Source organism: Centruroides vittatus, unplaced genomic scaffold (assembly GCF_030686945.1).
Source record: "Centruroides vittatus isolate TY-2023 unplaced genomic scaffold, ASM3068694v2 contig_877, whole genome shotgun sequence".
Taxonomy (NCBI): domain Eukaryota; kingdom Metazoa; phylum Arthropoda; class Arachnida; order Scorpiones; family Buthidae; genus Centruroides; species Centruroides vittatus.
The window spans coordinates 1101837-1127415 of NW_027122569.1; the positions used below are offsets into that span (position 1 = coordinate 1101837).

At 32.0% G+C, this 25579-nt stretch overlaps 2 protein-coding genes and 1 long non-coding RNA gene across 3 annotated transcripts in view; all 3 read left to right on the forward strand.

Moving 5' to 3' along the window:
- Nucleotides 1–1942, forward strand: part of LOC136983153 (dynein regulatory complex subunit 2-like) — a 400360-nt gene extending 398418 nt beyond the window's left edge. The window contains exon 11 of the mRNA XM_067279800.1: nucleotides 1928–1942. The gene's annotated coding sequence lies outside the window, so the exon portion shown is untranslated. The remainder of the gene's footprint in view (nucleotides 1–1927) is intronic.
- The window catches only part of LOC136983149 (fibrous sheath CABYR-binding protein-like), a 126971-nt gene that overhangs the window by 53371 nt on the left and 48021 nt on the right, over nucleotides 1–25579 (forward strand). Inside the window, exons 6-7 of the mRNA XM_067279792.1 lie at nucleotides 2363–2561; nucleotides 17011–17170. Of these exons, the coding sequence (XP_067135893.1) occupies nucleotides 2363–2561; nucleotides 17011–17170 (359 nt within the window). The remainder of the gene's footprint in view (nucleotides 1–2362; nucleotides 2562–17010; nucleotides 17171–25579) is intronic.
- Nucleotides 5476–6267, forward strand: LOC136983168 (uncharacterized). Its single transcript, XR_010881990.1, has 2 exons — nucleotides 5476–5520; nucleotides 5662–6267. It is a non-coding gene; the product is annotated as an uncharacterized lncRNA (long non-coding RNA).

The following is a 25579-nucleotide window of genomic DNA, read 5'->3' on the forward strand; positions in this document are numbered from 1 at the left end:
ATTATTTCTTTATAATATGCAGTAGACTGTATTGAAAATCTTATAATGATACTGTACAGTACACTTCGTGTCAAATATTACTGTATGAAAACATAGCAACAATGAAAATAAACAAATGAGATGGTGAACATATTGTAATGACCTGTTAAGAATAAGTTTGTAAAGGAAGATCCTCGCATTAGGTATTTGCCGAATGCAAAACAAACATTTAGTCAATGCCAAATAGCGTAGATGATTTACTTGCAACTGATATTCAGTATTTGTTGTTTCCACTCCTTGTCAGTGTATTGTGCAAAATCAAAGGGGACAAATAGGCAATTATTTGGCAATCAGCAAATATCAAATGCACTGAAACTCATTAAACTGTACACTTGAAATGTAATATAGTCACAATGCTACCAAACAAATGAAAACAGAGTGAGAATGTAAAGAGATAAGTAGGAAGTACAAACACTTCTTACTTCCCACTTTTACTATCAAGACTTTCACAAATGTGCTTCAAAAAAATTCAAAATACTGGGATAATTTGATTCAGTTACTGTGATGGCTACTAAAGAACCTTGTTTGCAGTAGTAAAAATATAGTTACTGAAGTGCAGCTGTACGTAAACAAATACCAAGCATGTTAAAGTTGTCCACGAGTTAAATAATTCTCAAACTTTAAAAATAAAAGTACTTTCACCAATTATAAGTAGGCTTGTTCTCATTATATCAAGGTGAATAGTACTGAAATAAAATTTTTTACACAATTCTAATAAACTAAATTTATAAATATCCATAATTTATTCTTCTGTAATATACACTTATAATTTTATAAAAATTAATAAACATATAAATTTTTAAAATTATTTATTTTACTTATTAGAATCCATTTTTATGATATTATCTCTGTAAATTATTATATAAATTTCTAATTCTTTCTTAGTGTTTAATTGCTGTTCTAACAGTTTAAAATATGCAAAAAATAATTCAATCTTAACAACTCGAACTCTAGCATTATTATAATTGTAAATAAAAAATTGTTAAAATAATCAGTCTTTGGAATGTCATAAATAAAGCGCTTAACCACTTTTGCCAAGCACTTTTATCGACATTTAATTGTAAAATCTGGTGATAAAGGATAGCGGTTATGTAGTACGTACAATAAAGAATTTATTCTGCATATATATAATTGCTATTCTCGGTCGCTTGAGAGAATCGTTACAATTAAACGTTAAGGTGCTCGTCAGAATGTGTATATTATTAAAATGTTTGTCGATAGTTATTTTGTCAATTAAAATATCCGAAAATTAAACAATTTATATTTTTATTGTTAATAAACATGTACCGTACTTTCTGGCATATAAGATGACCCCCGGCTTTTACAGTTAAAATATAGAATTTGGGATATACTCGCCGTATAAGACTACCCCTCTTCCAACGCACACCAAATAAAAGTAAAAAACAAAATCAGATTTGATTTCAATATGGTAATGTTAATTCAAATGCTTATGACATGCCGGTACTTGAGTTAAAAAGTCGTCTTATATGCCGGAAAATACGATAGTCATTTTATACGTATTATGCATTATTAACCATATACTATATAAAAGGGTTATAGAGTGTATATTGTAATTATTTTATAAGACACGATAACCCACTTTTCATACATTAAATTAGAAAATAGACAATGAAATAGTTGTATTCCTGAGTATGCTAACAGGAAAGTCAATGAATGTATTTAAATTTAAACTTGTTTCATTGTCTCCTTTCTAATTTAATACCCTGAAACATTATAATCTGTGATTTCTTATTTTATTTTTTATCCACTAAATGAATGTTGAAAGTATAAAATATATTATTATGTTAGTAGACAAGCTCACTCTGTAATATTGATTACATTATTTATGATTGTACAATCTCATATAAATATACAATATGCTAATAAGTACAGTATATCAATAATGTAAATACATGTCTGGTGTACTTACAATAAATTTACACATTACTCCGATATAAAAACTATTGTGCCATTATCTGTGAAACATCAATAATATAAATAATTAATAAAATATTTAGATTTCATAAGAAAGATACTATAATATTGTATAAGTAGGATTCTCTATTGGCTCAATGCCAACGGTAATAATTTTTTATCGTAGTTTATTATAATTCATTCTTCAGAATTCAAAATTGTGTGTTTCATTTTACTAAATTTTATCCAAGATTTCCAAATAAATCAGCTTCGGGAGTTGCTAGCAACTAGATGTGGGTACCCCTGCATTCAAAAATAGGAAAATAATAAAGAAGTTTTAACATTATTCTTGAAAATTTTATTCTTTTTAAATCATAATTATTAATATGTATATATATGTTATATATAGGCAATGGCTCTTAGCTACCCTCCGCCTTGTCGTCCGCACGGCAATCCCGGAGTACGCAAAACGGAAGACCAGCAGAACAAGATGTCCGAGTACCGTTCTCAGTATGCCTGGCCGAACATTGGGATGGAGGCTTCCCAGCCTGCCACCCGTAAGTCTGTATCTATGGGATCAATAGCAACTCAAGCATTACAAATGGAAGGTACAGAATGTGCATGACACTTTAAATTGTTTCTCTTTAGTTGCTGATTTATTTATATGTTGTCCACATGTATGCTATCTGTTGAATGTCTTGATTGTTTCCATACCATAATTTGTCATATATATATATAAAAAAACACAAAGAATATAATATGGCTGAATTATTCCCTTGGAATGTTTCGCTTAAATCTGTTTGTTTACATTTTTATATACTATATATGCCTGTTATAATGCACAGTTATACTTTAATATGATTTTTATATATACCACAAAACATGTTTAATTTGTACAAATGAGAATTTTTCATATCCATTTATTTCATTTTTGAGTTTTTAACAAAATTTCAAAATGGAAGTATATATATTTTTCTTGTATTTCATAAAATTGTTGGCACAAAAATTGCTTCTTCTGCTGTGTTCCTTTATTCAAGCATATTTTTGAATGAATGAATATATATATATTATTTTAAAAAATTTATTATAACTTATTTTCTTTTCACGTATTTCTTTATTTAAAATTCCGCAAACCACTCCCTACCGTACCACAACACTACATAACATGGGAATATTTGATATATCTTTTTTAAAATTAAATATCTCATCTGACAAGTTTCTGAGTAATAGTTAATGATTAAATTAAACTAAAATTGATTTTAAATATTCATTAAATTAATAATTACAGTGGGCCTTTGATATAGCGCTGCTCATTATACCGCACACTCGGTTATAGCGCAGGTGATGTTTGCAACGCGATAAGCTGAAACACATTTATACAGGTCCGTGCAGTGTTAGTGAGTAGCGCATTTTATTGTTACTGCGTATTAAGTAATTGAGTTCCTGAATGTATTTTGAATAATGTTTAATTATTGTATGCATGATGAGTAAAAGAAAAGCTTACAGTGTGAAAGAAAAGCTTGACACTATTGCTAAAGTAAAGAGGTGAACTGCGTTACACTGCGCATCTTGGTATAACACAGTTCACCTTAACACACTAAAAATAAAAAATTTTTAGTTAAAAAACAAGTAATAATTATACTCTTTCCATTTCCGACTTCGAGGATTCTATGAGCCAAAACAAGACAAACAAGTGGCAAGGAACAATCATTACTTTATTAATTTATCCATATGCATTTCGCCATCTAGGCCTCCTCAGTGGATACATCAGGATGTTATTCGTTGATTACGTTTTATACCCAACAACCGTTCCCAGCATGCATCAACAACCACTCCAGCATTCAAATTAAGTAAATTTACATGTTCGGCGATACAGAAATGTTCTACAATTTTTCTTTCTAAGTTATTTTCTATTCTATACAAAATTTTAGTATTTTTTATATTTATATTACAATTAAATTTATTGCAATGTAAAAACCATGCTGATTCCGTTCTTCTCAGTCTAATGGCTGCCTCATGTTCCTTTACTCTCAACTCCAATCTTCTTCCGGTTTCTCCAATGTAATAATTTGGGCTTCCACATGTACATGACATCCTATATACGACGCCGGCGATTTTAAATTGGTCTCCGGGCGAATTTTCACTGTTCATTATACTGATAATGTTAGACATCTTATTCTTTTGGTTCGCAACTATGCATACAGAAAATCTTTTAAAAATTGGTTTATATTTTTCAAAAACTTTAGCAACATAAGGAAACTTTGCATAAGAAATATCTTCTATGTTATTTTTAACATTAAATCTACGTTTTAAATATAAATTGTACCACTTACAAAGAATATGTTTCGGGTAGTCATTTAACTGAAATTTTTTGAACAATTGTTTTACTTCGATATCTATGTTTTCTTGCTGAGTTGTTCTATTTAGTATCTTTCTCAATTCCATATTAAAGACATTCTTTTTATTTTCTAAAGGACAGTAAGATTTAAAGTTAATAGTTTTACCATTATTACATAGTTTTTCATACTTACTAAATGATACACTTTTCTCTTCTCTTTTTATAGTGACATCTAAAAAATTCATTCTATTTTGTTGTATTATTACCAAGAAACCCTATTGAGGAAATTAAAAGCAACCTTACTAAATTAATTAAAAAATATAAGAATGAAATTCCAGCTAACCAAGTTAAAAATATTTTGGACTTTAATAATGTAAGAGAACCTAAGTTAAATGTAAGAATCAAAACGCATAAGCCTGGTAATACTTGTAGACCCCTTGTGGATTTTAAAAGAACTGTTTTGTATAACTTAGAAGGTTTTTTAAAAAACTTCTTTCAGAACATGGAAAAATCAACCTATAGTATACAAAGTACAGAAGAATTAATTAACGGATTATTAAAAGGTAACTATAAAAAATCTTTTCGTATTATGAGTTTGGATATAAAGTCTATGTATCCATCTATCACTTTAGAAATGATAATAGAAAGTCTCAAGACATGTAACGTTCCTGAATATATAATAGAGCTTGTTAAATTTGTATTTAATAATAACTACTTTAAAATCTCTACAGAATATTATAGGCAGAAAAAAGGTATTGCCATGGGATCGGTTATAGGACCAAAATTGGCTGATAATTATATGAATAAAATAGATGAAAGAATTTCAAGTCTAACAGGTATTAAATATTATGCACGATATGTAGATGATATAATAATAGTTTATGATTCTCAAATAGTTTCATCCAAATATATTGAGGAATATGCAAATAGATTACATAAAAACTTAAAGTTTACAAGTGAAGATGAACAACAAAATAGAATGAATTTTTTAGATGTCACTATAAAAAGAGAAGAGAGAAGTGTATCATTTAGTAAGTATGAAAAACTATGTAATAATGGTAAAACTATTAACTTTAAATCTTACTGTCCTTTAGAAAATAAAAAGAATGTCTTTAATATGGAATTGAGAAAGATACTAAATAGAACAACTCAGCAAGAAAACATAGATATCGAAGTAAAACAATTGTTCAAAAAATTTCAGTTAAATGACTATCCGAAACATATTCTCTGTAAGTGGTACAATTTATATTTAAAACGTAGATTTAATGTTAAAAATAACATAGAAGATATTTCTTATGCAAAGTTTCCTTATGTTGCTAAAGTTTTTGAAAAATATAAACCAATTTTTAAAAGATTTTCTGTATGCATAGTTGCGAACCAAAAGAATAAGATGTCTAACATTATCAGTATAATGAACAGTGAAAATTCGCCCGGAGACCAATTTAAAATCGCCGGCGTCGTATATAGGATGTCATGTACATGTGGAAGCCCAAATTATTACATTGGAGAAACCGGAAGAAGATTGGAGTTGAGAGTAAAGGAACATGAGGCAGCCATTAGACTGAGAAGAACGGAATCAGCATGGTTTTTACATTGCAATAAATTTAATTGTAATATAAATATAAAAAATACTAAAATTTTGTATAGAATAGAAAATAACTTAGAAAGAAAAATTGTAGAACATTTCTGTATCGCCGAACATGTAAATTTACTTAATTTGAATGCTGGAGTGGTTGTTGATGCATGCTGGGAACGGTTGTTGGGTATAAAACGTAATCAACGAATAACATCCTGATGTATCCACTGAGGAGGCCTAGATGGCGAAATGCATATGGATAAATTAATAAAGTAATGATTGTTCCTTGCCATTTGTTTGTCTTGTTTTGGCTCATAGAATCCTCGAAGTCGGAAATGGAAAGAGTATAATTTTTACTTGTTTTTTAACTAAAAATTTTTTATTTTTAGTGTGTTAATATTACCACCGATCCCATTGGTTTTAATAATCGAATTTACAGTTCACCTTGTAATGCGGGTGTTGTTTCCTGCCCGACATGCGCATTATATCGAGGGTCCACTGTAATTCTATAATAACAAATTTAATGCCTCAAATATAGTCTTATAACTTTAAATTACAGTATATTAAAAATGATTAATTATATATTGTGATTCAGAAGTTTCTGTACAAAATACCCAAAAGGATGCATGTGTGCAGACATGTTAACATGTATTAACCATGAGTGGGAGAAAAGCATTCAAATGCACATTCAGTTAAATGGCATGTGAGGATCATTTAACACACATCATACGAGTGCCACCATATTCTGTGACTTTGAGTAACTGTATATAGTAAATCCTTTGCCTACATATGAGAGACTGTTGAATCTCACTGTATTAAGCTTATAATAACTAAATATTACCAGTACATAGCAACATCAAATTTAAAAAGTGTGTTTACTAAAGTGAACCTCTACTAATTTGGACTAATAGGGGGTGAAGGATGTCTGAGTTTACAAAACACCAAGTTAATGGGATGTTTTTTGTGAAAATGAGAAGGCAAATAAACAGTACAGTAATTTATGAGATCTGCTCTATACAGAAGTTTCTCAGTAGGTTATACTACTGAATTCATTACTATTATTACAGGAAATGAGCTCAAAAAATAACAGTTAAATCAATGTACAATTTTTAGTAACTGTAACTGACAATATACAGTAATATATATTAATGCATGGTATCACAAAAACTTCTGAATATCAAAATCACTCATTAATTTTAATTTCATTACCGTACAATTTTTCAAAAAAATCTGCCCGAGTTAGTGGGGATTATTTATAATAAATACATTTTTATAATTGGACGATAAATTTTTGTTACGCCATTCAAGAACGAACGAATTAATATAAATGTCAGCAGGATAAAATAAATATCGTACGTTGTTGACAGCAAACAAAAATATAGAACATGACCAAAGGAAAAAAATAATCTGTTTTTCCTTATTTGTGATATATTTTTGGCTTTTCTCCAGTTTATCAAAAGAAAATTCTATATTTGGCTGTCCGAAGAAAGCTACTGATACGACGCAGATTACAATTTAAAAATTAGATTAAACATTTTGTTAAACTTACAAGGAACATTTTTATCTGTTAAATTTTTATATTAGTTTTAACGTTTTTTTTTTTTAAATCCCATTATTTGATCTTTAAAGAGTTGATGAAAGTTCTGGAGAGAGGCCAAATGAAATTTGTTTCAAATAAAAAATCTTTGTTTTTTGTCACTTTCGACTTTTTATACAAATTGTAGACACTATATAAAATATAAATTTAATTTTTTTTTTCTACGAAAAATGACACAATAGGCTTCAAATTTTGTATTTTATTTATAATTATTTTAAATTCTATTTATTTAATTTATAAAATAATTTTGTTCTTTTAATATTTTAAAAAATTTATCAAAATTTTTTTCTTGCAGAGAAACTTTATTTCATATTATGTAATTTTTATTTTTTTAAAACTTCATATTTATGGCTCATCTACTTATTACTGTGCGTAATTTACTGGTGAGTTCAAATAATAATAATAATAATTTTTCTTGTTTTCTACGTTTTGTACGTAAAAATATATTAAAATAATAAGTTGATAGAAGGAGATTCTTAAATTAAAGACGGCAATAAAATACAGTCACATAAATTATCTATTGATTGACAGTCTTTGTTATGCAGTGAACTCCAATATAACGTGCTCCCCTATAACGTGACGAAAAAATTGCAACTAGTACTCGTACGTAATTCTAATTTTGTCATCCAGAGATATACGTTTTTTTCTTCAACTTCTAGGCATAAGTTTACACTTGCATAAAATCATCTGTTAATGCATGTCTCAATAACACAATTTCCTATAACATGGAACATATCCCTCACATTGTATGGGATTCCACTGTATTTTACTAAAAGATAACTTCCAATCAGAAATAAATTTCATCTTCGTTAATAAAATACAAAATTTTTGATTCTCTTATCACATTTCAGTAATAATATGAATAATTCCACTCTTTCGTTGAGTTTTTATAAATGATTAACCTATCAAAAGTACATCTTGTCAAGACAATAAACTCAGAACACCTTATATATAAGCAGCCGTGTTTATTAGATACTAACTAACGTTTTCGGTCGTATTTAACGACCTTATTCAGGATAGAACATGAAAAAATCGAACAGAAGAACATTTAGCAGTAACGAACAAGCGTTTGGAACGTTTTTAAATGAACATCTAAATAGAATAGCGTGCACCATCTCTACATCGATGAGTATTAAATAACACAATACATGAGAATAATGTAAAAATAGATAACAAACAGTGAAAAATAATAATATATGCCTTGTGGAGATATTAAAAATAAAAAACAAACAGAAGAATATGGTGCATGCCAAACATCTCATATAACCGAGGGAAGGGTAGGAGCTGTGCAGAGACTATAACCGGCGGGTTCAGTCCTTGCATAAGCTTCTGCATATCGCCTTTCTGTCGTTTATGTGCCGCCTGAGCGCCAGGCCGTAGATATATTACTAGCCTCTCGGAAGTTTATGGATTGTCCTTTCTGGCTAGCTTTGTAGATATGCCATGCCTCTGTATAACGTAGGTGCTTTATGTTACAAACTGTTTGTATTAGTCTTGCTTGGGCCCATTCGGCTTGGACTTCCTGGGAATCTGCTAGGACATAAGTCGCCAGCGCTGTGCAAGGCTGTTCGTTTCTTATGTTTCTCTGATGTTCCGCCAGCCTTTCCTTGAGTGATCTTCTGGTGGCACCAATGTAAAATAATTTATTCTGCCTCCGTGCGTCCGTAATCGGGATTTTGTAAACTCCCGGGAGGGAGTTAGTGTCCAGGGCGTCTTTATCAGCTCTTAACAGCTGGTATATAGTGGGACTCCGTTTGTATATTATTCTTTTGTTCGTAGCGGTTCCTATACGTCTATATATGCCACTCAGTGCCGCTCTGTAGTCCATCAATGTAAACTCCTCTGTGTTTAAGAGGTTTCTTCTCTTAGTGTGTGTTGTGGTGAGGCTAGTGAGGGCTTTGTGACTGATCCCGTGCTTCTTAGCTAGCTTAATGATGTAATTCATCTTTTTATTTTCGTCTCGGGTGCTACTACAGTGTGTGTGTGCTCGAGCGGCGAGCGATCTGAATGCTGCGAGTTTATACACCGGCGGGTCGTGCGAGTTCCATGGGATGAATATCGGGTTGTAAGTAGGCTTTCTGTACACCTTAGTGTGGAAAGCTCCTTGGCTATCCAGCTGTATAGATAAATCTAGGAAATGTATAAATTTATCATTTTCTTGTTCGAGTTCGATCTCGAGGCCGAATTTGTTTTCGTTTATGTCCGTTATGAATTGGAGTATGTTGGGTTTTACTTTCCAGAAAACAACCACATCATCAACGTACCTAGCGTAAGTTAGGATTTGCGAAGCATATTTAGGCAGGAGTGCATTCTCCGTTGTTCTTAGAACCATCTCGCATAATGTACCTGCCAGGGGGCTACCCATGGCTACACCCTTCTGCTGCGTGTAAGTGACGCCGTTAAAGCTAAAGATGGATGAGAATGTGGTTAGGTGCATCATCTCTAGTATATGTTTTCTTTTCTTTTCTGGGGACTTGATCACGCTTAGGAGGAAGTCTCTTAGTTGGCAGAAACATGGTTCCAGCTTGACGGAGGGATATAGAGCCTTGAAGTCCAATACGGTCATATATTTAACTTGACACGGCTGCTTATATATAAGGTGTTCTGAGTTTATTGTCTTGATAAGTTATGCAATCTATGATGAGCTAGGTACATCTTGTGTTTTACATTCAGAAAAATTGTGCTGTTAGTTCAAACTGAATCATATTATAAATTAAAATTTAAGATTATATGTACAAACTTCTACAATATTCTTTGAGGAAAAGAAAATATTACTGATATTTGTTTAAAAAAATCTTATTTACTGATGTATTATTAGACAAATACAGGTATGTGTTCCTTAACAATGGGGGATATGTTTTGAGAAATACATAATCAATCATCATACCATACAATGTATGTACTTAGACAAATCTTATGTGGTATAGTACTCGTCGTATAGGCTAAATGTAATGCTAATTGTATAGACTAATTGCAACACGGTGATTGTTTACATATTTAAAACATCTAAACATAAAAAAGGTACAGGCAGCTACAAATTTATTGGAGAATACAAATTTACAGAGAAACAGCCAGACTTATGTCAGGATACATTCTGGCTAATTAATTATCATTAATGTAATCTGATAGGAATCAGGCTGTTCATTTGATTAGTAATTTATAACATATTAAAATTTTGAATAAAAAAATCTAATTTGCTAACACTCGTAAAATTTGTAATAGATGATTTTAACTTCGGTACTATTATCTGTTTTTTAAATTCCTTCGTAGCTGATGGTTATGTACTTAAATTTAATTAAGTGTTAAAAAGCTTTTTCGTAATCATTGTGTAGTTAATTAATTAAAATTTTTGAGGATCTAATCCAGATTTGGGTCCATGCTGCTTGAAGTAGCAAACACAAACCTTATCTTGACCATACCTGACTATTCATTTCTTAAATGTTGATTTTTGATTGATTCATATTTTAATTTTAAGAAAAATTGTATATAATGTTGTTGATTATTCTGAAATTATAATATTGTTATTGTAAACTGAATTGAAAAAACAAGGAAGATATTTGATGATCGATATCAACTTTATTATTACCTTTCGAAATCTGATCATTAGATTTTACTTAAGTTTTACTTCTTGATTTTCATGTCGTAATTTAACTTCTTCTATGAGATGGACAAATGTGTTTATTGATTTTTAATGGAAATGTTTAGAATGAGTGCTACAGTAACAGAGAAACTTCAGATTCTTCTACTACAAATAAGTAAACAAATAAATTAGTAATTAGGTGATGATAAGGTTTGACTGCTCCGTAACACTGAATAGATCTACTATAAAACAGTTAGCTTTAAACCTGAAACAGATCTCGGGAGGAGGTTGCTAATGTTTGTAGCTCTCCTCATTTCGTTTTTAGGTTTTATGATGTGTTCAGTGTTACGTGATGAAAGTTTATTGTTACAAATGAATTTCAAATAATCAAATATGATTGAATTTACTGAGCCTTTATGATTTCTTATGAAAAGCTCATTTAGGGTATTGTCTGTATCTGTCAACTCCAATACGTGTTGGATCTGTTTGTGATGGGGAAAGCTGAGGCTTGCCTTACAGCTTATTGTGCACTGGTGACCGAAAGTGAAGAACTCTATATCTGGTAGAAGTTAGCTATAAGATTTTATCTCCTCTATTCCTGTAAGTGAAAGAACTGTATTAATCACACATGCTTTATCTTACATTTCAAACACCTTAAAAATTTTTAATTTACTTTTTATGGAAAGTAATGTATATTATCCAGACAGAAACCAAAAACTTATTTGTAAGTATCAAAGTTTTATTTACTAATATTTTTATAATTGAAAAGTAAAAGTCTTACAAAAGTACCATTAATAGTTTCATTTTAGTTTTGAATTGAGGGCCCATTGAGTGATTGAGTGGATAACACAATCGAACACTTGCGGGTTCTGCTGGCTGCAAGCAGTTTTTCAGTTTTATTCGTGTATCTAACACCTAAATAGGATCCTGTAGAAAGTCCTCCCAGGAGGCATTCCCCTTGAAGGACTTTCCATAGGAAACTGTTAGTTATGTTAATAATGTGGTTTGGATTGAGAGAAAAGAACCATCTTAAAAAATAACTAATCAATAAGTTATTCCTAAAAGTTACATTTAATACTTTATAAAATAATTCACATTTATGTGATACTAATTATCAAAGTAATTCAAGTCTTTTTAAATTTTTATATCTATAAATGTTAAAATATATTTTAATTTTTCGAATATTTATTTCAAATGATAAATTTGTTTTAAAATAAATCCATAATTTTATATATAATCAAATGTTTATTAATTTTATATATAATCAGAAACTTGTTAGAGTCTTAAAATAGCATAAAATATCTTTTATTTATTTATAATAATATGTATACTGGGTATACTAAAAGAATATAATTTTACTCTAGAACAATTTTAAAATATTTATTTAATATAGTAAATTTATATTATTGTTAGTGTGCAAGCATGCAAAAATTTTAAAGGAACTAATTATAATTATTTTTATTCTTTAATATATTTAAGTACATACTTATGAAAATAAAGAAAAAGACCTTGTTGATACAGTTAAAATCTTAACTTTTAAAATATTTAAATTATAGGTTAATGTTACCTATGGTTCCAAGATGGCAGCTTGTCTCTTATTCCAGCAAATAGAAGAAGGGAAACAGTGGAGACGCACGTTCTAACCTAACCTAACCTATTCTAATAAATTACCATAATTATTACCAACAAAATTATTAGAATAGGTTAGGTTAGGTTAGAATGTGCGTCCCCACTGTTCCTTGCTGGAATCAGACGAGCCGCCATCTTGGAACCATGGGTAACATTAACCACATTATAAAATCCAAAACAATTTGGAAGTTTCTGCATAAAACCTACTTTGTTGGAGTTACAAATACTTTCCTCAGACTGATAAGTTTTTTCTTTGAGGATGAAGTTTAAGTTTTCAAACACGCAATGTGTGCTGTTGCCATTTCTTAGGAGCAAATAGCCCATCAGTGCATTATAAAGTTGCTAACCATTTCTCGTCCAACTGAAATATACCAAGAGTGATCCCAAATAGTGTGTTCTGAAAAGTTGTTCGGGTTAACAGGTATTTGAAACTCCCAAAATGTTAATTTGTCAGATGCACAGAACAAATTGAATGCAATGTTTTATAGATATTTTGTTACCGGATGTTGTAGTAGAGTAACAAATGTAGATACTTCATAAAACTTTCAAACAATACGCAGAAAGGACTAATTATTTGTGAAAATCAATAGTATTGTCTTTCTTTAAAACAGTTAAAAGATAGCAAGAATAACCTCTCAAATTAATTAAGATATTTTACATTGAAAGTTAGAAACTTTGCAAAATCTAAATGCTGTTACCAAAATGGTATATTTATTTCATATGATTTAACTTTAGCCTTTATCTTTGGTTTGATTATAGAATACAATTTCAAAAATAATCATATTATATGATCAAATAATGACATAAAATCATTATAATGTATTCTTCTCAATTTCCGAACTCTCTTAAAATATTTTGTTTATGGAATTTTTATCTGAGTTTTGCCTACTTTTAAAGCAATAGCAATTGATTTTTTTTTATAATGACTCATTAATTATATTTCATCTCCTTTTTTTAAAACATTATTATAACTATATTAATTACTAGCTGTTACCCGCGGCTTCGCCCGTGCGGATTTTGCAAGCAAACACCATTTATATTCAGTATTTCAACAACCGTAGTAATTGTTATATAACACCTACCGCTGAGAATGATGAGAATTGTTGAGAATTGAACAAACTGTTTTCAATTTGATCAATTTTCTGGAACGTTTACAATCGTTCTATAATCGAACCAATATGCAATAACAAATTCGGATTTGAAACGGTTCAAACATTTGGTTAAAAAATCAAAATATATAAATATATTTATAACAATGTCTGAAATGTTATCAATTTAATACACCTAAGTACTCAATAAAGACTAAACGTAGTTGAAAACAAAAAATTGCGTATATAATAGTACAGTAGAAGCCGTTCAGTAATAGTACAGTTAAGCCTTAATGCTCTCCCTCTCCCCCGCGGGGGAATTTCGAAAAATCTCTTCTTAGTGTGCGTTTCCATGACGTACCCTAACCGTGTACCAAAAATTTCACCACTAGGTTCAGCGGTTTGCTCTGGGCAATGATGAACCAATCAGTCAGGACAAGTAATTTTATATATTTAGATATGGAGTACATAAAATATGATTATAAATACGTAATCACAGTAAAACAAATATTGTATATATTGAGAAATTTTTTAATGAATTATAATATACTTGTAAATAGTATGATTATATCAATAGAATGTGTATAACACCACATAGATATTCTGAGACAGCTGAATAGTTGAGCCAGTAAAGGGATCAATCTGCCACTCTGAGGAACCTGTATACTGTATGTAATAGTCAAAAATACACAACTTTTAATATAGCTTTTAGTACATTAATAGTACAAGCATTTACAGAAGACTTTCTTCAAAGTAAACTTCTCCTGCAGCTACACATTTCTGCTAATAATATTGTCTGGAAGCTTTTTTTCAATGTCTTTAAAGGTTTTCATTACTTCAGCTTCCATTGTATTTGGGTTTCATCAGTCATAGAAGTCAGATGTGATGGAAACTGCCACATGTGGAATGCCAAACAGAAACCATTTCTGGTTAATAAGTATCTGACCAAGAATGGCATAACAATGCTTTCTCAAACTCTTTACCCCTTGGTCTTGACATCTAAAGTCTTATCTATTTCCTACAATGAAGGAGAAATTGAAGGGTTGCAGGCTTCAATCAGTAATAGAAGTAGAAACAGCCGAGATGAAAACACAAAGACGGTGCAAAAAAAATAGCTTTTAGGACTGCTTTTGACAAGTGTTGTGCATAACAGCAGCAAAAACTTATTTTTAAAAGTGTGTTGTAAGACTTCTTGTGTTGAATAATAAAATCTGTGCTGGAAGCAGGGTCATGAGAGGGAGGAAGAGAATGATGAGGTAAAATTTCCTGGCTCACAGAATCATGGGGGCCAGGACATCATCCCATAACTTGATTTTTTACATGCTATTGAAATATAAAAATGCCTAACAATAATTATTATTCTTTATTTTGTAAAAAAGTAATATATCGATTAAAAAAACTCAAAATAAAATTTCAAATAATTTATTTACTTGGAACCAGTGTAAATTTTCCAGGTCCAGCAACATCACTTGACTCCTCTGGCTGGAAGTTCAGTTTATTTTTGACTCTACTACATATTCTACATATTACGATATATTTTTTTTTTTTCTACATAACAAAACAATTATTTTCTTATTCGTTAAATCTTAAATCAAGAATACTTCAAAGAATTTATAGTTTTTAGTATTTTTAAGAAGTGAGTCTCTTCTCTCCCTCTTAACTATAAGACATTGTCTCTTATAGTTAAGAGGAAAAAATAAAAAAATATATTGATTGTCTCTTATTTTTTACATTGTGTTAAGTGTTTGATTCTGAAGATCGAGATCAGCTGAAGGTTTTTCGGGGCCTTGGGAGAATTATTAGTGGGACCCCAAAATATTTGCAAAAAAAACTTTTATCGAATAATAATTTGCAACGATAAAAGGACGAAGAATTAATATAAATTTAATTAAAATGTTTTCCGCATCAGTACATCTTTGAAATATCAAAACTTTCATTATTGATTATTTTCTTAGAAATTTGAAAGTGCGGGGCTCCTCTGAGCACAGGGACTTGGTCCAAAGCCTGATAAACCGACGTCTGACCCATCCCTGCTGAAGATACTCCTTGAAAATAATTAATTGAATAAAAACTGTGATTTCTTGAAGAAGGTTGTTGTTGTTTTAAAGTAGATTTTTAACTATTAATTTAAAATTAATAATTTCATTTTGAAGACAATAAATCTATAGAATTTTTAAAATTATTATTTTTTTGCAAGCCTGGCCACAAAGAATCGGTCCCCATTTGGAATTCCACTAAAGAGTAAACGTCAATTAAAAACTAAACTGCTAGAAAAACGTATACTGGATACAATGTTGCCGACTTTAAAATCTGAAGTTCTTACAATAAAGACGACAATTGTTTCTTTAGAATGAAAATTTCCTCCATTCAGAGAGGTATAAGTTTGGCATGGGGCCAGTTGGCTTAACGCTTAAGATTATGGATAAGGAATTCTGCTTCATTATATCAATTTTTACTCCAATCTGTTGGCTATCATAAGGTGTAGGACGTTAAAAAAAATTAACCTCCTTTTTTTCTGCAGAAATAAAGTACTAGGTAAGTATGCAGCGTCTAGTATTCCCTGTGGTGCAAGGCAATGACAGAACAGTTAGAAAATGGCCAAAATTTGGCAGACAAAGGGAATAAAGAAATGAAATGTAATTTATTTGCACATATTAGAAATTCATATACAACAGATTCATCAATTTATAAAAAAGGAAAATGAACATTTCAGATATTAAATCATTATAATTATAGATTGCCATGATCAGGATCTGCTCCTAAAATTGTGAATATTGTAAGAAAAACTGAGTAAATGTACCAAAACATGAACACAAGCAATTCCGCAGTATAATGCTATCCACGATTGTCTTGAGAAAGTGTCTGCAATTGTCCCAAATTGCCATGTTTGAGTTGTTTTTTTATAAATGTTAACATTTATACTACTGTAAACAATATTCCAGCATAATTTTATTAACATTAAATCAAATACGTAATTTCTACATTTATTGGGTTATGTGTGACTATTAATTTACTTAATTATTTTGTCTAAAGCTGCTTAAGAAATAAAAAGTACTATAATTGTAATTTAATGTAAACAATTAATTATTATAGTATTAAATTTATTTTATTTTTAAGATAGTTAATTTAGCATTTTTAAAGATATATTTATTTTTGACTCTACAATTTGTATCGATATAATTCACGTTATTTTACTTAAGTGAAGTAATTCGTGTAATTATGTGCTATAAAGAACTTTGTTTGAAATAGGATCTTCGGCCAGACTGGCCCTAGCGGCCACCCACATTCCTTATTCGGAATCGGGCACGAGATTTGACAGGGTGCCCGAAGCGAGCACGTCGGTCAAAATTATCGAAACGCAGAGCAAACCCAAAAGTAATGGAGGAGCAAAAGTTGAAGATCTAAAGAGGTTATAAAATGTTTCATTTATTTGATATGTACTATATAATGCATAGTTTAACAATTTACTTATTGTTAAATCAAATCCAATTTCAAAGGCATTTATATACAAGTATAATAATTAAAACATACATCCAAATATTCTTATTAAGTTCAATTACCATAATTGTATATTAAATCTATGTGTATATACCTCTTTTTATACAATATCATCTTTGTGTATATTGAAGGTTACATGTTTTTATATTTTCTTAAAAATTTAATAATAGAAATTAATTAATTAATAGATAATTCATTTAAATTTCAATGTTTAAAATCAATAGCACTGTTTTTGTTTGTAATATGATAGTATAAAGAAATTCTTTCTAGAAATAGTTATGCCGCGTAATGTATATGTGCAGCCGGATTGTTAATTTAGCTGCTTTACAAAGCATCTAGCCGTTTTATAATATAGCTAACATCCAACTGGATTGTTGTTACATCACGTTTTACAATGTGGCTGGCTACAAATTCAGCTGTTTTATAAAGTGGCAGAAATCAGCCTCTACTAAAATGTGAACTATGGATTAGGACTAAGATTAGGGGAAAAAATGTTAGGAAGTACAAAAAAACATACATTGTATAATCGAACTTATATATTAGAAACTTGACGATAATTATAAAAAAGAGTACAGTATGCAATTACTTCTTTCTTTGAGAAATATAGTAATATACCGTATTTTCCGGCGTATAAGACGACTTTTTAACCCAGGAAAATCTTCTCAAAAGTCAGGGGTCGTCTTATACGCCGGGTGTCGTCTTATAGGCAAGTATATCCCAAACTCTATATTTTAACTGTAAAGGTCGGGGGTCGTCTTATACGCCAGAAAATACAGTAATTATTTATAAAAACTAATCAACTTAACTGTTGATTGGTTATTTAAAATCTTTAAAAATATGTAAAGTACTCTTAGTGTTTAATTACTTTTGTAAAATCACGACATAAATAATAATAAAAATAATAGTTTGATGTATTAAACGGTGCAAAATTAAATTATAAAAATGAGAAAACACTTTAATTTTTCAATGGTTACAAAATAATAGGCATACTAAATGTATCAAATAGATTTATTATTTTTTAATTAATTAATCCAAGATAAACCAGACTGACAATTTAGATCCGTAAAGAACTTCTTCAAAAAACATGTGCATCTGATGACATATGACACTGATATTTCATGGGTTTTCATGAAATCTTTTGACTACCAAATAATTATTGGTTAATCACAGCTTCTCACAGAGATATTGATCTTTCTGGTGTTTCGTTGTTATAATCATTCGACGACTCCTATAATTCGTATAGATTTATAATTATCGATTTAAACAGAATCGATTTTTAATTTTTCTGGATTTAGTCCCTACTTTGTAAACTCTGTTTCTGAAATCAACTATTTTTCCTATAATACTTTTATTACCTAAAGGATCGTGATCTATTTTTGGTAAATTAAGAAAAATATTTTTTCCAGTATTTATTAGGGTAAGTTTCTTAGCAGTATGTTTAAATCATCATCTCTAAAATCTCTAGAAATTATTGGTACTTTTCTTAGGTATGCTATAATTACATTTGGTTTTGCAGGTAGGACAAAGCAACAAACCACCATCCAGTGGATTTACGAATCTCTAATACATCAAAATACAGTTCAGTAGATACGATACGTAGGTTACTGTAGGATTAGGAAAAACGAGATAATCTTCATTGGCTGTATTTATGACATCATCCTTTGAACACCAATAATATTTGATAGCGCGTCGGAATTTATGGCCATCTTACCGTGTTTGATATGTCTAATAACCTCAAAAATTCGATGCCGGCTAAAATATACCGTAGAACACCTCAAAAATCCTCTCTCTAATTAATGGTTTGTTCAAATTTCCATGTTGTTTTGCATAGAACTCCATTAGTTGTTTACTGAAATTATCTTTAAACACACTATATTCAGACAAATTTTGTATACTTTTATTATTTGTTGTATTATCCAATATTTCTAGCAGAAGAGACATACTAGATGACGCTATATCAATGAATGTCTTTTGGCATTTCAAATGGTAAGAATTGGTAAATATGACAATCTGGCGGTTTATCTAATGCCTCATTGTAAAATGGCTAATCGTTTGGCCAGTCGTATTGTAGAATGTAAAATGTCATTCAATTTGGTGATATTTGGTTTAGCCTCTTTGTAAAGTGGCTGAAGGTTAGTTAGCTTTGTTATAAAACGGCACAATTTAATCAAACAGCTAGATACTTTGTAAAGGAGCTAAATTAACAATCTGGCTGTGACATGTACATCATGTGTATGTCCAATGTATATCAAAGGTGTCAGCCATTAATTACAGTCAAACCTGTTTTTATGCGGTCTTTTTTTGTGCGATTTTTTAATGTGATTTTTTATTTGTGCGGTATAGTTGGCGACTAGTCTCGTGCGATTTGTCATGTGTCACGTTGACTTATTATAGCTAAATAAACTTATAGCATAAATGAACTTCACAATAACAGCAGAGGCATGCAACGTCCCCACCCTGGACTTGCCCGAAATTTGGGTCACTCTTTACAAGCGCATAAACACTCAAACACGCCGACAAGCGCACACGTAGCGTGTGTGCTTTTCAGCGCATGCACCGTCAATTCGTGCCGATCTAAAATCTCCTTCGAACCGGCGAAGTTACCGAACGCTAAAAGAATACATTATATTTTTTAAAAATTCGCCAACGAAAATCTTCCGTTATTCGGTTTGGAACGTTCGGCACGTGCCTCTTTCAAATTTGTTCTTTCCACATTCGCCTGAAGACGACGATCGTAATTTTTCGTCGAAAGTGCTTGCAATAAAAAGAAGAATCTACGTTAACGCTGAACTCAGTGCTAATTATCAGAAATATATGCAACTTTGGCGTGAGTTAACTTTTATTATTTTCTACAAGCAATGGAAACTGCGAAAAACTGTTTCTTCACGTTGCTGAAATTACAGATAGAATGGCAAAAATTGCTCGCCCAACTACATTTCCTACTAACGTGCAGAGCCAAAAGAGTAGTTCCCAAATGCATACAACTTAAGCGCAAAAAGTTTCCGGAGTGTATTCGAGGAACACTTCCGAAAGTAGAACAGTCCCTTTTGACCAAGCTAATTAGAAATAAACGTAAGTGCATCGCGGAAGCGGAGAAAAGAACCTATGTGGCACATCTGGGATTTTCCAAAGTCTGTGACCCCTCCAAGTTGTACACTCAGATAGGCAAAATACAAAGTATAGCTTCGGTCGCCACTCAAAAAACTAAAAAGAGGCTGAGCAAAAAACTCCAGTGGCTACTCAAGTTTTCGTATGCACAAAAAACAGTGGCAGTACCAACTCCGTATCATAACTACACAGAAGAAAGTGTGCCCACGATTGTGCATAACATGTTGCAACGAGGTCCGAAATATATCCCCCCTCCCTCAAGCTCCGATTTTGACCAGCTGGTCCCGGCCGCCCTAGCGGCCATAAAGTCCTGCCAACCTACACCCATGCATCAGCAAATGGAACTAGAGGTCTTCACGAAGCTTGCTACAACAAAGCGATCACAAGGTGCACCAAAAAACCGTGGAAACCACCAGGTAGTAACACGATTCTTAGCCACGAATGGTCTCAGGCTCTTAATGTCAGATAAGGACAGAAGATTTGTCTTATGCAGAGAGAACGATTTTACTTCTAGAGCGAATGACTTTCTGTTGCATTCATGCTCAGTGGAGATGGGCAGAGATCCAACGCCAACTGTACTGCGAAAGGCAAGGAAAATTACAACACTGCCAGGACTAGCACTGACTTTATCTGGTCACCTTGAACCTCCATCAAATGTTGCCTGCCCTAGGCTGTTCTTTCAACCCAAAACGCATAAAGAGAACTGGCCGTTACGACCTTTAGTAAACAAAAGGTCGCATCCAACTTACCACCTGGAAAAAGCCCTGGCAAAATTTCTACGAGAGCTGCTCCCGGAGTCACCATTTGTCACTCCCTCCTCCATAGAAGCCAAGACCACCATCGAAGCCAACATCACAAGAGCAAACATCAACATCTGCACCTTCTACAAAATGGACGTGATATCTCTATACCCTTCCGTCCCCACGTTTGAAGCCGTAATGCTAGCCAATACTATGCTCCTTAAGAAAGGTCTCACAGTTCAGCAGGTACTAGATATTCGTGAAGCGTTGATCTTCGTCACTGAAAACAATTATTTCCGCTTCAACCAGAAAATCTATCTCCAGAAACAGGGTGTCCCTATGGGCTCCCCTCTCTCTGCAGTCTTGGCCGAGCTCGTCATGAGGGACGTGGAGCAAAAAACTTTCAACGCACCGCTCACTATTTGCTACCCCCTATTATACCTACGATATGTTGACGACATCCTAGTAGCATGGGGGAATTCAGAGGAAGAATTTATCCGATTTATGCAGCGATTATCAAGCGTTTATCCCACCATCAAATTCACTTGGGAAAAGGAGCGGAACCAGACAATAACATTTCTGGATATGCAGATACAGAAATCGCCGGAAGGACCACGGTTTGCGGTATACCACAAGTCCGACATGATTCCCCACATCACTCCAGCTGACGCCTTCCAACCATCGCGGTATATCAATGCCGCCATAGCAGCTCTCATCAGAAGGGCGATACTGCTTCCCTCATCGCAGGACCTAATAAACGATGAATTGGAAATCATACGAATGGCAGTATTACACGCTGGGTTCACAGGCGCCAAATTTACGCATGTACTGCGTAGAGTGAACGATTCCATCCACCCGTTCACCACGCTACACAACAAAAAAGAAATGGCAATAGTACCGTCAACATTACCATATCTAGGAGCACAGTCCATACTCATTAGCCGTATATTCCGGCGGTACGGCTTCGTGCTCCCCTTGACCCCTCTACCCAGCCTACGCAGAACCATATGCAACGACCGAGACAAAATCAGCGCATTAGAAAAATCGGGGGTCTACGCGGTGCCACTAAAAAATCCAACAACAGGAGAAATAGAGAAATATATAGGGGCAACAACAAGAATGATCGCCTGCCGTATCGCGGAACACCAGGATGATATAAATAAAGGAAGGCAAACAACAGAGCTGACCAGAAAAGTTCTACAACAAGGTTACACTCCGCTTTGGTCAGAAACAGCGCTCCTAAAAAGCTCCAACAATAGAAAAATAATATTCATCTGGGAAGCGATCCTCACAATAACAGCAGAGGCATGCAACGTCCCCACCCTGGACTTGCCCGAAATTTGGGTCACTCTTTACAAGCGCATAAACACTCAAACACGCCGACAAGCGCACACGTAGCGTGTGTGCTTTTCAGCGCATGCACCGTCAATTCGTGCCGATCTAAAATCTCCTTCGAACCGGCGAAGTTACCGAACGCTAAAAGAATACATTATATTTTTTAAAAATTCGCCAACGAAAATCTTCCGTTATTCGGTTTGGAACGTTCGGCACGTGCCTCTTTCAAATTTGTTCTTTCCACATTCGCCTGAAGACGACGATCGTAATTTTTCGTCGAAAGTGCTTGCAATAAAAAGAAGAATCTACGTTAACGCTGAACTCAGTGCTAATTATCAGAAATATATGCAACTTTGGCGTGAGTTAACTTTTATTATTTTCTATAGTAATATTATTGCATGAATATGCGAAAAATGAAACAATTTATTTTTCAAGTCAACAAAACACCACCTGGACAAAAATATGTAAAACAGACGATAGACGAGACGATGCAGTCAAGTGCTGACATCTGTTGTCAATAAATTTTATTTCGTACGGTTTTGAGTTATTTTCTATGTGAGACTTTTTTTATGCGGTCCCTATTGACCGCATAAAAAAATATTTTTTTAATTGTGTTGCGAAAACTAATTTTTATAGCCACTCGTGAAGTTTCGTGCGATTTTTTTTATGCGGTCCCTATCCACCGCATAAAAACAGGTTTGACTGTACATATACAGTTTAAGGGGAAGGAGGGTTACAAAAAGTGCATCATTGTACACAATTAAAAATTATTAAAAACAAAAAACCTTGATAATTCCAGCAAAAAATATTTAATAATAATAACGTTTTCGACTGTTTTAAACAGCCATCATCAGTTAAAACGAACTTAAACAAAAGAATGCAGAAAAAAGAACTCAAGCAATACAAATATTTAAAAATTCAAAAAAATTCCAAAGCAAAAACGCCGTCGTATATTAGAAACTAACAAACAGCGCATGCGCTAAATATCGTAGTAAGAATAAAAATAAAAATAAAATAACAAAAAATACTGCCGCAAAAATATTTCTATTACAAGAAAGAACGTTATGTATTTCGGTAAAACGACTTCCATGCCGTGGATAAACCGTCTGCGTCTCTGTGGTTAATGCAACCCGTGTTAACGTGGGCTTTGTAGATTTCAAGCTTTTCTAGATGTTTCAGCATTTGTTTGTTGGTCGTGGCCCTAATAATAGACGCTTTGTCCCAATGAACGTCGACCTCCTGATGCTTAGCGAAAGCTGCTAGCACAGTAGTATCCAAGCTCTTATTGATGGAGTATCTATGCTCCTTAAGCCTCTGCTTTAAATGTCTCATAGTTGCACCGACGTATACCAGATCTGTATTAAATCGACGATCCTTTAAAGGTATAGAATATACCCCTGTCTTAAAACTCTGGTTCTCTTTTTTCTTGTCGTTTCTCAACAGTCGATATATTGTAGGATTACGCCGATACAACAGGCTTATGTTGTTATTTCTGGCTACTTTCTTAACCATCGTGTGCAAGAAAGGAAAATAATTGAGAATCACTTTTCTCCCTTGATTCATAGGAGGAAGCTGCCGATTTTTAGTCCTCTGAAACCTGTCGATAAGTCCATCAATCTCCTTACTCCGATACCCATGTTGTAATTATCAAGGTTTTTTGTTTTTAATAGTTATTTTCCAGTAGCTATTTTTGTTTATTGCATTGTACACAATAGAACAAGAGTCAAGGCAAAGTCTACATAGACTTTTTTAGTGGTGTTAGTAGCTTATAAATTTGTTTTTATACTCCTATTTACTAGTCATATGAATAAACTGTCAGTTACAAAATATTTTCAGAACATTTTAAAATCACTTCTTCAATATCAGCAGATCCATGAACTATTATATACATAGTTAAAGAGGAGGGGGTTTGCAAAAAGTACAACATTGTAGACAACAGGGTCAAAAACTACACTTAATGAATGTCCCCAATTTCTATAAACTGTATTTACATAATCTAACATTTGGTATATTGTGCTTTATCTCTACAATAGCCAAAATATTGTTACAATATTGATTTTTGTGCCTTATCATCAGAAATCATTGTGACAAAGTCCATTGAAGTGATAGCACAAATTGACACAATATTGATTTCTTTTTGACTTTACAGTTGAGTAAGATTTTTGAATACAATAAACACATTCATAACCATAACAGGACAATAATCCCCTGGATAAAACCCCCCTTCAACAATAACCCCTAGATAAAAGCTCTTGTGTTGAAACCCTCATAAAAATAAAAGCTCCTCCTGAAACTGTTAGTTTCAGGAGTAGCTTTATATACAATATTTATCTATTTCAATATTTTCAATATATATATAAACCACTGCAGCGACATTTACTTCAACACTATACCCGCAGGACACGAAGAAAACTTCAATTTGCCTGGATTGTAAACTCCATGACTGATTTACATAAACTTGATTAATGATAAATATATTCACTGCAGTGGTTCGTATTGGTTTTCGTGGTTTGTAAAACTTTAAGGTATAACTTTAAGGTATTTATAACTTTAAGGTATTTTTTAACAAATTTTTCATTGTAGATTTTTTTTATTACTTAAAATTTAAAAAGAAAAGATATTTAATATTATTTACCTATTGACATGTTTTTGCAGAAAAATGAGTTTTTATCAAATTAAGAGTGCAAGTTTGGGTGGTAATTAGCAAATACAGGTATCTTGTTTAACGCAGGATTTGATTAATTCATGAAATTAACTGCGCAATCCCTTTTTATATGCAGCAAAAGTTTTAATTAATACAGCTTTAACAACTGTCTTTACTTAACGTAGATGTTTTTCTTGGCAAATAAAGTGTTAGTGGATTTGCTATTTTTATTTATTAAAATAAAAATATTTGTTGTTAACCAAAAACTTGTTCTAGTGGGTGGTGATTGTTTAATTGAGTACCAAGGTACCACATATGTCAAAATTGCATTAATCACTATATTTGATTAATGAATTTTGACATATGTGGTAGCAATGAGGATTAATTAACTGCTTTAATCAAGGGATACCTGTAATATTTGATTTAATTTACTGACGTTTAAAACTGGAGGTTTAATATCTGGAGGGTTTTTATACAGAGGGGTTATATCTGG